Source organism: Ambystoma mexicanum, chromosome 6q (assembly GCF_040938575.1).
Source record: "Ambystoma mexicanum isolate Mex_15411 chromosome 6q, UKY_AmexF1_1, whole genome shotgun sequence".
Taxonomy (NCBI): Eukaryota; Metazoa; Chordata; class Amphibia; order Caudata; family Ambystomatidae; genus Ambystoma; species Ambystoma mexicanum.
Window position 1 is genome coordinate 986,735,631 of NC_090937.1, and position 12,840 is coordinate 986,748,470.

Genomic DNA, 12,840 nt, shown 5'->3' on the forward strand with positions numbered 1-12,840 from the left:
ATTTTGCTCCCTAATGCCAAATGCAATTTGCATAACTGACTCCTAAGTATCGCACTTTGGCCATGTAGCTTGTTGTGTTGTTCCTAATGCCTCTGCCAGCCAGAACTCTGTCCTCTCTGGAATCCCTACTCTGAACTCTCTTCTGGAGCTATTCTCACCCACTGTCTACCTGGTACCCATAGTCGCATGCTCCCTGTAGTTTCGACACATCTCTGTGCATCCTACTCTCATCCAGGACCAGTCACTACATATTGGTATCTGGCAGTGATATTGGTACACAGTAGGATGGCTTCGGACATCAGCTCAAAAGCATCCTGCTGAAAGCTCACCACTACTGAGATGTTACTCAAGGGGCACCCATACCGATGTTGCTATGGCCACAGAGGATGGATGCACTGAGTTGCTCACCAGGCCCTCTACTTACTTCCCTGCACTAACATTACTAACGTCTTTGCTCAAAGAGAATATATGCATCCCAGCAAAGTCACATGCACGCTACAAATGCATAACCCTGCTACAGACATCAAACAAAAGAATAATCCTCCTTTACAAATCACAAAGAATCTTAGCACGCGTCTCCCCCATGACCCCACATGTCTCTATGCTTCTGACACCTAGAAACAGACCCACGCTCAGAGCACTTCTGGTCTACATGCATGAGCACAGCTGTCTTGCATGTTCCCTTTTGCCGACCACCTAGAAATCACGTAAATGGCTATAAATGCCTGGAACATATCAGAGCAAATAATGTTATCAGCTGGTAGTTTATTTGATTTATTTTTTTCGCATTTCTAAAGCGCTCACACAGCCCGTGACATCGAGGTGCTGTTACATGAATAGGTTTTTTTTAATTATTTTTTTATTGCGTAATTGTTTTTTTTTTGTTTGTTTTAGTTGCGTATTTATAACGCTTAAATACCCAGAGGTTTTCAAGGTCGGATCAGGGATCGAACCTCTGTTGCTTTGTGTCGTCTTTCTTCCAAGGCGAACACGTTGCCCTGAGGTATCCTCCCGTGACAACAGAAGTAGTGCAACAGAAACAACTGTTCATAACTAACGGGCCGATACAGACACTGGTCACCATGACCCAATGAATTTCGAGTGGAAAGTTCTTTGAAAATCACTCACTGAGCTCCCCAGATGCACACAAATAAAGACGTTGGTTGAATGATTTCCAAAGGTGCCCCTTGGCTGCAGGACCCTAAGCGCTTACTCTCACCCAGACACAATGCAGAGGATTTGCAGCAGGTAGCAGGATACCTGGTAGCGTGTTCTACCAGTAATTGCAGCCCTCTAGAGGCATTCATCTCACAGAGTAAAGACAAGATATTGCAACAAAGGCGCAGTGCTTCCAGTGGGAGTACCTGAAACCTCAGCATGCTTTGAGGATCCATTGCGGAACTCGATCCCCAGGCGTTTGAGGAGAGCATCTCCCTTCAGGACCCCTGTGCCGTCTGTGTCATACCTGCAGGAGGGAGAAAGACATGCATCAGAGGGTTTATGTGCACGAGATCATTTCAATGACTTAGATTTGTTTACACTTTAAAAGCAATGATCTTAGAATGGTCACAGAGGGATGAAGGGTCACAGAAAGCATTTTAGGAAATGCAGGTGCCACCATTCAAAAAATAGGAATTGTCATGGCACGTGCCCTTGATAGTGTGGAAGGCTGTGCCAAGTTCAAGAGCTCTACCTCATTTGCATGACAGCTAGAAATGAGTGCACTTTGGAAATGAAATCCTTCTACAAATGGCAGGGCTTATGAAAACATTGTGGATGGTGATATTGTGATAAGGAGAGGGAGGACAGAGTTTGTGTGTCCATAAAAATACCCCTGCCGCTTAACTAATACAATTTAAATCTGTTTTCTCAAGTCAGACCATGCAAATAGCACCAGTGAGTGGTATAAATCAACATAACATATGGGTTTCATTACAAGTCTGGCGGTCTGAAAATAAGGGTACTGGTAGCAATGTACCGGACCACCAGGCTATGAGAATTCCTGCAGGGTCCGGTGTTAGCAATGGTGCCGGTGTTTCTGTGTCCCCATTCCCGTGGAGTCCTATGGGAATGATGACTTACAGTTCCTGCCGCATGACATCCCGGGCCTCTGGAACGTTATGGCCCAGTGGCACCGGGATATCAGGTGGCGGAAATGGTGTTACAAGGTCGTCGGCAATCCGGCCGGTGGCACCGGCGAATTACTGCTGACCTCGCAATGAGGCCCAAAACTCAAAATGTTAAACAGAGACTAAACTCTGTTCACTGAATCTCGGCAGAAAGGAAATTACTATGTACATAGAAATGCTGTGAGTTGCTTTTGAAAGCCAATTCACGGGTCAAAACATCCCACTCGACCAATAAAAATCATAAACACAGAAGGCGGTAAGGGTTAACGGTCACCGGTAATGGTACCGGTGACCGTTAACCCTTACCGCCTTACTACGAGGTCCCTTTGTGGGTAGGTACTTTAACGCCTGCTCTTTAGCAGGCGTTAAAAACCAACCCGAAAAGGGACCAGGGTGCAATTTGCGCCACCGTAATTAGCGCCTTCCCCATTCCCATAGAGCCCTATGGGGCAAAAATGGGAATGGGGAAGGGCAATGGGGGAAGGGAGAATTACTGCCCCGCCAACCTTGGAATAGGGCGGAAATTCCCCTTTCCACCAAGGCGGTGCCGGTATTTTACCGGCATGGACCAAGGTGCTAATAGCACCTTGGTCCTCCGCCTACCGTGTAATGAGGCCCAAAGAATATGATGAAGGCCTCATCTTACGCTATCATCTTGTGCACCTCTGAAGAATGCATACGGGTGGGTGATATTCAGACTGCTAAAATATTGCACCCCAATTAAAGGATGAAAGGGGCGTTCTAAGGCACTACAAATGGATCCTTGTTGGCATGCAGGATCACCAAGGGATCACTGGTCAAGTGCAAAGCGAGTAGAGCACTCGCTTTGACATCATTGCAGAGCCTGCTAACGCAGGTTCGAATCCCGGCGGGGCCAAACTCAGCCTTTCATCCTTCCGAGGTCGATAAATGAGCACCACACACGTGGGTAATAATAAGCAGCGCTCAGATACCTGAGGGTTCGTAGCGCTATATAAATGCCAATTTATTATTACTGGCGATGTCATAGCTGGAATTAATGTTCGGGATTGGTGGAAGGATCAATGAACACGAAGCTGCACAGGTAAACATGCCAATAGCATAGCTCTCATTTGCAGCATCCAACTGTTACTTTGCATTTATAAAATGACCAAATCCCTGATGTGTCCCTCCAGAATATCCCCAAGTCCATTGCATTTGAATGGAAATTCCATGTTGCAGCAGCATTCCAGTGTTGAGGACCCGAGTATTTTTTGCCAGAGTCATTCATCATAACCTCTATCCCCACTAAGCGTTACAAAATGCCGCTGCCAGAAAAGTCACCGGAGCGCCCAGGCAGGAACACATATCCCCAGTGCTAAGAGTTTACACTGGCTCCCTGTAAAGGGTTGGGTTGGGTTGGTTTTAAGTTGCCTACACTCTCACACAAAGCTCTTTTTGACTGTGCCCGCTGTACCTGAAAAAGCCTCCACATCAGTGAGCCAGAACTTGTCGCGCCATTGTCATCCTATATCATCACTGCGTCCGGGCACCTGACAGGCTCTCTTCAGTACTGGCCGCAAGATAATGGAACGCGCGACCAGACGAGAGCGGGCATACAGATGACTTCCATCCATTCAGAAAGTAACCACAGGTTCCTCTTTCCGTTCTTCCCCTATCCTAACCACTGTCAGACTGTTGCCCTTAGCTACCCTTGTTGGGTCATAGCGCACTATATAGGCTTGCTTCCCAACAGGCTTATGAAACGCTATTGAGACTGGGATAGATTAAGTGACATCTGACATCCACACCAATTTTTCCAAAAGGCAAAACAGACACAAGAATCAGTAGTCCAAGCCAGATAAATGGTGGAATAGAAGAACAAGGAGTTTCATATGCGCCGAGAGGTTTAATCAGTGCTTCGAACCCCTGGAAAATCAATGACTATTATTGGGGTGAAGGTGGCCACGCAGGTCATTGTAAATCGGCAATACCTCATGGGGGAAGCAAGTTAATAAAGTGGTCAGAAGCTCTCAAAGTGTTGGCATGATGTCATTCCCTGGCAAATAGGAAACTGCTAAGGGTGACACGGTGAAAGAACTGACCAATGAAGCCACAGTAAAGCAATGAAATAAAATTGCTTAAGAGTAAATAGGCATTGAACAGTCAGACATAAATATTGCAAACTGGAGAGTGCAGGGATAGGATCAGACAAAGCAACAGTGATGTTATCCCCAACTTTTTGAGTCATCATTGGAAAGACTGCTGAAGTCACGTGCGACGAACAACCCGTCCCACGTACATAATCCTGGCCTGTCCCACTGCTGCATTGACAGGACTGAGGAAGAGTGTAAATGAGTGCCAAGGGGTCTCTGGTCACCTACAGGCAGTCACAACCAGACCTTCTTATTCTGTGCCCTCTATCGACACTCCACTGACGCGACTCCCTCATTAACAGCTGTGACCACATGTGCTCCAATACCCACAAGCAGCCATGCAAGTCTGTTACCTTTTCCAGAGTTTATCAAACTCTTCGTCCTCCATGAAGAAACCCAGTTGGTTGAGCACGTTCCGAAACTCAGGCGCTAGAATCCGAGCAGAGCCTCCGGGGTTCTTCTGTGGTATCAGGTCTGCCAGATCCAGGAACCTAGGTTTAAAAGAAAGAATGGTCTCCATTCACACTTCAAAAGCATTCCACATTTTGCACCGCCCACCTACTCTCCTTTTTATACCATTTGACAGACTGTGTCCAATCAGACGGACTAAGAGCCTCTTCTTGTGTCTGCCGAGTGGGCCAGCGATTGAGAAAGTGGGTTAATGGGACAAGCACTGAGCAAGATAATAAGTCTGTGTGAGTCTGTGAGTGAATCAGCAAGTGGGTAACTAGACTAATGAGCGAGTTGTATAGTGAGTGTGTGAATTAGCAAATGCGAATCTGATTAAATGGCTGGGTACAGGATGTGAGTGAATATGAGAGTAAGCCAATGTATAAAACAAGCAGCGTATACATTAGGAAATACTTGAGTGAGATAATGATTGAGCAGATGATAGTGGTTTTGTGAGTGTATGAGCGAGGGCTTGAGTATGATGATGACTGAGTAATTTAGTAGGCAAAATGAGGAATGTGTGGGAGGATGAGCGAATGAGATCATGAGTGGTTCAGACATGCTGAGTGAGTGAGTACATTTATAGACTAGCCCACCATACAGTGTTTGCCTTTACTGGCTTTACAATGAGGACCTATTCTCTATTTGCAAGACCCAAAGGACGAATACGCAGAAACACAAAGGACCTAACTTTCAGTGGAAAATCATTGTTTTCTTGGTAGAACGCACCCTTGCTCCTGGCCTAAACAGTAGCAGACCGTTCAGAAAAGAACACAAAGTAAAGTAAACCGAAACAAGATTCTGAAAAGTGCATGAAAATTAACAGTTGATGATTGGGTTGTGCATGTGATGAAATAAGCAGCATCTGAGGGGTTATAGTAAAAGTACATATACAATTTGGGACACCATTGTGAATATGCACACCTTCTTATTTCTCTCTCTATGTTCCTTCTGTAAGTGTATTTTTAGATCTGGCTTGAGAGAGCTTTAGCTCCCTCCCAAAGCTCTCACAGTTATACCAACGAGGGACTCTGGTGGCAATCAGCTACTCAGTGATGCACAGAGGGCTTCCCATTGGCCCACTGCATCGTCCTCCTATCGCCTGCCGGTACAAAAAATGGAAGTGGCCCCATTGGAAACAGTAGCTTTTAATGAAACCAAACATGTATGCCACCGAGACCTTTTTAAATGATGTACTTGTTGAGTCGGTGAGTGACAAGCGTTGCCTAATTAAGTCTATGTTCCCTACAGGACTAAACATATAGCAGATATGACTGCTTTTTTCTGCTGTAACAGCCGACTGAGCTGGAGGCTATCCTGCCTGAGCCCTCCTAGAGGCAGGGACAGGCTCATCCCGAGGACCCAAGGGTACCAGGTGGAGGCAGATGATTAGTGTCGGGAGATCCTGTGCTGGTGTCTTCCAGCCGGTCATCGCAAAATGCCTCCCTCCTCCACTACTGTCCTACCCTCACCTCCCATCGCAATCCCATCCTAGGTAGGAAGCTGCGGGGTTGCCAAACCGGCTCCATCCTAATCTTTCCTTCTCATTTCCTTCCTATACTCTAGAGTCTTCCTCTTCATTGTTTCACGCTGCTCTTACGGTAATCCCCCCAAAAATGGAATACAAAAACTAGGAGGACAAACATTTCTGGTCGAATTCTTTGATTTCTTTGGACCTTTTTACACAATAAATAGATGGGGGTTTGGGTTAGTGTATTAAAAAGGGTGGGGGATGTGGAGGGTTCGTAGGGCGTCTCCCCCACACAAAAAACTAAAAAAATGTTACAAGAACATTATTTTGGAAATTCAACCCCCAAAAATTTATGTTTTTTGGTCCTCGTTGTTTTTTCCCCCGCCATTTCAACGTTGAACCCTCTTACTCTCAGACATTGGAACGTTCGCTCATGTTACAAGAAAACCTCCTTCCTTTCAAACACATTGGTTTGCGCTATTTACAGATCTCAGATAAGCAAATAGCGTAAACTCGTGTTAATCCCTACGACACAATTGCCTCTACAATAATGTAACCAGCATGCAGTGGTGGCCATAACCACTGAGGGGTGGGTATCTGGATTGAGAACATGTAGGACCCTACAGGCGACGCTGCGGTGGGAAATAAAATGACCCACCACTGCGTTGGCCTCGTGGATCAGGTCAAATCTGTGGTCAAACATGACTCCAAGCTTCCTCACTGAAGTTACATATGTAGGCAACGCACATATAGAGGGAAGCTAGCAAGTTGAGCATCTCTTTTTTGGAAGGGACAAACACCTCCGATGTTTTAGTTTAAATTAAACCAGTTTATTCCCGTCCATTCAACCTGCTGGTAGAAGTCAGGTAGTCGATGGTGTCAAAGGCAGATAGTAGATCTAATAATATGAAGGCCCCCGTAGCCCCAGCATCGATCACCAAATGGAGGTCCCCCATTGGGACCAAAAACTCGCCTGTTGATGGTCCAGAGGAGTGGAAGATTCAGCAAACTCACGCATCTCATTAGCCATGACCATATTGTGCTCTAGGAGAGAAAATATAGAAGGGAAATTTGATGAAGGTTGCTGAGATTGGCAGGGTCTAGTGAAGATTATTTTTTTGTTTTTAAAGGGGTACGCCTCTGTAATGTAAGTGCTCTTGTACAGCACCCTTCCGCCACTTTTGGTGACTGCTCGGCAAGTGGCCCTTTAAGGTTATTAGTGGTCTTGGGTGTTAATGGGTGCAGGTTGGATGTATCCGGCGCCTATGTACCGATCTACTTTCTAATGGCTTGGCGGAGACAATCGCGGTATGGTATGTTATCCATATGGAAGAGCCCTATATCTGACAGACTATGGCACAACTGTGGTCGCCTTGCAAATGCAGCTTAAACCTCACCTAATAGCCAAAGCGGCAGCTCCCATTCTCTTTCCCTCCCATTCTCCTTATTTGCACCCAGCACTTCCTCCAGTGCTGCATAATAGTGGCATTTTTTAAATGTGTACAGTACTCCCTTTTAGTTTGAAGTACTTAACACCCTGAGTTAATGTTACTTGTGTGAGTCACCTGTGTCTGTTATCCTTTTGTTTCGTGTTGTCGCTGCTCTATGTCCTTCTTTGTTCACACGCTGATAAACTGGCCCACCACTAGTTCTCCCCTTTGTGCAAATGTACAGCCAAACTTCAGGGGAAGGCCTCAGCTTTCTGCAAAGGTGTTATTGTATGCAATCTGTGATGGACACTGCCACCCCTGTTCTTCATATAAAAACAAAGAATGCACTTTGCGTTTGGCTAACCGTTGATGTGGGAGAGTGTGAGAGGGCTGAAGGAGAGAGCTTAGTTATGGCTTGGTCAGTGTTGATATCCTAATGGCTAGGCCTAGTGTGTGTGTGTGTGTGTGTGTGTGAGAGAGAGAGAGAGAGAGAGAGAGAGAGAGAGAGAGAGAGAGAGAGAGAGAGAGAGAGAGAGAGAGAGAGAGAAAGAATAGTGCGCAAAATCTTCCTTGATCCTCCCACCACCTTTGCTACCAAACTGTAGGGTAGTTCTGGCTAAACCCTAAGGGGTACAGCCCTGTCACCTAAGGTGGGCTTTTCCCAGTTCTGTCACAGACAGCAACTTGTATAAAACTCCCTTACACTCTCCGTCACTTTTTATATCCTCTGTGCCTTTACAGAACGTGACCACGCATATGTAAATAGGTGTTAACCCGGTCACCCAATGGGTGTAGCCCAGCCCTAACAAACCTCTAGCTCACATACGCTTTTTGCACAGGAAAAGTTTCCTGTGGGACATGGATAATGATCCGTTTGTGGCCAACATTTTACAAGAAGTGGAAACCCCCCTCCTCTAGTTAATCACTGTTAAAAGGGTTATGCAGATATCAAGTGGCATTTTAATAGAAATATCTCACAAGGGGTACTCCGAGTAGACTGCCGTGTGCAGAAAGGTCACATTCTTGGTAAATAGGGACATCTTAGTGAGCTGGGACGCTATGACGTCTACAGAGAACGGGACCAAAATTAATGAAATAAATGCCAAAATGATCAATATGCATTTGGTAGGCGTGGCGAAAGATCCCATGGGGAAGGCTAAAATTGGGGTCGCCCAGGTTAATGCTTCTCAGGTCGCATGCTTAAAAAAGCAAAGAAACTGCGATCTTCGGCTACTAAGGAAGTGCATTATATGTCAGTTTGAATACATTCGCCAAAAAAACATGATTGTGGCGCATTATAAGCACCAATTAAGCCTGTTGCGTCGGGCAGCCCATATTCTAGCCAACCAATATATGATTGGTCTGTTGTGTAAAAAAAAAGTTCGGGACATATGGGCCATATTAAGAAATCCAACAGGAAAAGTCGATCTTCGCATGGTGGCTGTTATTTTAGGCCCTGAATGGGAGAGGTTCTTTAGTTTAAAATTCTCTCTACCTGATAGGTATACCGAGTCTGAGAGTATTCCCGTGTGCTTGTCCCTTCCGGTGATCTGTCCATGGGGAGTAAAGGATATTATATGGGCAATTGAGCAATTGAATCCATCTAAAGCTGCCGGCCCTGATGGGCTGCCCCCTTGTGTGTTTAAGTCCGACCCTCACTTTTGGGCCAGGTACTTACTTTCATGTTACCAATCAATTTATCATACCGGGATCATTCCGGCATCATGGCTAAGAGCCATTATTATTCCCATACATAAAAAGGGGGTGTTAAGCAATCCTGCGAATTTTAGACCTATTGCTTTGATTGACACAGCGGCGAAAATTTTTACACGACTTATTTTGGTTGACTTAGAAACTCATATAAGAACCCTCAATATTTTGTCCAAAGCTCAGGTAGGTTTTCGTAGGGCTATGGGCACTCAATTAAATGCCTCAATTTTAGCACATTTAAGGAGATCTGTGCAAGGAGAATCAAAGGGCGCCATTTATATGGCTTCCGTGGATCTCACATGTGCCTTCGACAATGTTCTTGGAGCTCGTCTTTGGCAGAAGATGTTGGCTTATGGCATTCCATCCACCTTGGTGGCCCTAATTGCTGCCCTCCACACGAACACCTCATGTCAGATTCGGATCAATGCCAAGGGGCTTCTTTCTGCTAATATTCCTACGAGGATAGGGGTCAAACAGGGATGCAATCTAGCTGCGGTTTTATTCAATCTATATCTCGCAGATATTGAGAATCTCTGGAAAGAGACTAACTCATTTCCCGTAACATTGGGTCCTATGCGATTGCACTGGTTGGCCTTTGCCGATGACATTATCCTATTTGACAGAGTGCCATTCGGTCTCCAGAACAAATTAAATACATTCTATGAATATTGTCTACAGAACAACATGACCGTTAACCCGGCGAAATCCCATATCATGATTTTCACAGCAAAAAAAAACTGCCTAGATTTAATTTTTCTATCAATCAGCAGCCTATTGTTAGGAAGGATGCGATTATTTATCTGGGTTATCACTTGTCAAATGGGAATTCAATTGTTGGATGGCGGAACTTGTTGAACGCGAAGCTTAGCCCTCTAATGGGCCAAATGCAAATAATTTACGCTAAATACTGCAGCTTTTCTCTTTTGCCCCTCATCCAATTTTACACAATGAAAGTAGAGCCCATTTTGCTTTACACGCTCGATATATGTTTGTTGAAGATGGGGCCCTTGTTAAATTTGATCCAAGGGCGACTCTGGAAGAGCATTTTAGGGTTACCAGGCTATGTACCAAATTCCATCATATTACACGAGTTGGGGCTCTATTCTCTAGCTGACAAATATCTTTGGAGGAAGGTAAATGCTTTTTGCAAATTTCTTTTGCCACCTCCGAATTCACTCTACGAGGAGTTTCAGATAATGTTGGATAAAAACTGCCTGGCATCGGTTCTGGAAGCGAAAGAAGAAATAATGGAGACTCTAACTTCCCTTAATATGACTCTAACAGACTTGACTAATACCCCAATTAAAGTTAAAACTCGATTCTTTCGCAACTCCTGGGCTCAAAACTCTGACAAGGTTGGGGGATACTCTTCCTTTTCGACCTATGCTATGTTTAGACATGCAGTTACTCCAAGGTTGCCCTATATCCTATGTTTTCCTGAAAAAAGAGCTAGACAGACTTATATGCGTTTCCGTTTGGATCTTATCCACACAGGAGCACGTATTCGGTCTTGGGCCGGGTACAGGGAGTTGGCAAGGGGATATGAGTGTCGATTTTGTCTGAATAAGTCTGAAAACGAAACGCTGGAACACCTTTTTATTTACTGTGAATTCTTCGCGAAACAAAGGTTATGCTGTTTGGATTCTGTGTTCTTTTCTTATTCGAGTTTTGAAGCCAATTTAGTATGGCTAAGATGCATGCAGGGCTCCTCGAATGCCATTATTTTAGCAACTGTCAGACTTGTTTCATTGATTGAAGAACAGCTGTTACCATTGAATTGTGCAATTTTTAATAGGAAGGGTTTGCCCTTCCCGCATAGGTCATAAGGGATTTGGGCGCAATAACTAGGTTTGTATCTGGGCTTATTGCTGTACTTTCCTCTGTTTAGTTGTGTTGCTGAACCTTGATTGATTGTTTCCTGTGTCTTTTGCCTTTGCGCTATCATTCGTAAGGGAGCTTTTGGGTGGAGGGTAGTTTGCTATGATGTATACGCCTACAGTGTATTGTAGGTGTCTCATGATAGCGCTTACAGCGTCTTTGCACATTTAAAGGGTTCTCCCTTAAGGTATTTTAGACGAAATGAAATTTTGGGTGAGGTGATGCAAATTGGTTGTATTTGTTTTATGTATATAAAAGGTTTTAAATGTATTTATATTTATATGATGATCAAATTTTGTAAAGGTGTAAAGTAAATTTACTACCAACACAATAAAAAAAAAAAAAAAAAAAAAAAAAAAAACCCTCCGAGTAGACTAGAGAGATTCAAATCAAAACGTGTGCAATGTAAAATGTGCAATCTGTTACAGTTCATATTTATTTTCACTAGAGGCCGCTGTTGCTTAATCTTAAAACAATGTCCAACTGCTGCGTTTTTCTTAAGTTTCCAAAATCAGCGTTAAAATACGTGCCTGTGAGTTCACGAGTAAAACCGGCCATTTCATCTTCTAACCACCGAATGACAGTCCAGGAGATATCTGACAATAATAAGCCCTAATAAGTGCCGAACACTTATTTGGTTGTCTGCATCCTCGAGAGCCCCAGTCTTGGGTTGATAAAGCTATGCATAAAAGAGCACTGCTGCCCTATAAGATAGACAATTTCCGAGATACTTTTGAGCTAACGCATGCCCACAGTGCATTTCTCTGTGGTGGCTGGTTGGCACTGTGGCACTGGCACATGTGTCTTGTACACTCAAATGTCCTAGTCTACTCTCACATTTCGGGTACAAGGGTTTTTTCATGCTTTTTTAAACCCGCCATAACATTGTGTTTGCTATGCATTCAAGAGCTTGCACTGTATACAGTATATTTATGCATATTAAATGCAGTCATAACGCTGTCAAGAGATTTTCAATTGAAGCCTGGATTACAAGGTCATGCGTTATACTGCTGAAATGCAGATACCATGCATTGCCGTGACACACTGCTCTCCAAGAAAGGCATAACTTTGCATAATTCTGCTTTAAACGTGTTTTAGCAAATTGTTTCGGTATTTCAAAGCTATAACTTAACCATCCTGCATTGCTCACGGGTCAAAGTGGATACAGTGAACACAGTGCCCATCCCTTACAGTGCCCAGGGGACACCGCCTGTGAGCCCCCCTGAGCACTCTAACTGGGGAATGGCCCTCACCTCTGTCAGGTGCACAGAAAACATCCCCTGGGTGCCTGGAAGCCATGGGCTGGGTGTATGGCCTCTGGGCGATGTGTTTGGAGCATTAATGAAGGCTACAATCTGACTTTGGTCATCTGCTGGCACCAAAATAAACAATTCACTGTGATTGTCTCTGCTTGTTCCCACTCGATTCCATATCGGGCGGTTTGGAAATACACAACGCTTGTGGACTAACAACGTTGTGCCATATATGTTATGTGATGTAATCTGCGTATGAAGACTGCAGCCACTGGCCTTATTATTCAAGGTACGCCCTCTCAGGGTAGTCCTATTTGTTATGTGGTTTTCCCCATTTTTAGTTTTGGCTATTCTGTGGCGCTTATGTGCCACTTATACGCCTAGATTGTTGCACTGAAGTAGAGC

General features: G+C 44.6%; 1 protein-coding gene across 1 annotated transcript in view; it reads right to left on the minus strand.

The window, feature by feature from the left end:
* Window positions 1–12,840, minus strand: part of LOC138516409 (EF-hand calcium-binding domain-containing protein 6-like) — a 697,038-nt gene that overhangs the window by 494,450 nt on the left and 189,748 nt on the right. Inside the window, exons 7-8 of the mRNA XM_069631506.1 lie at window positions 4,597–4,734; window positions 1,365–1,465 (exon numbers count right to left, since the gene is read on the minus strand). Of these exons, the coding sequence (XP_069487607.1) occupies window positions 1,365–1,465; window positions 4,597–4,734 (239 nt within the window). The remainder of the gene's footprint in view (window positions 1–1,364; window positions 1,466–4,596; window positions 4,735–12,840) is intronic.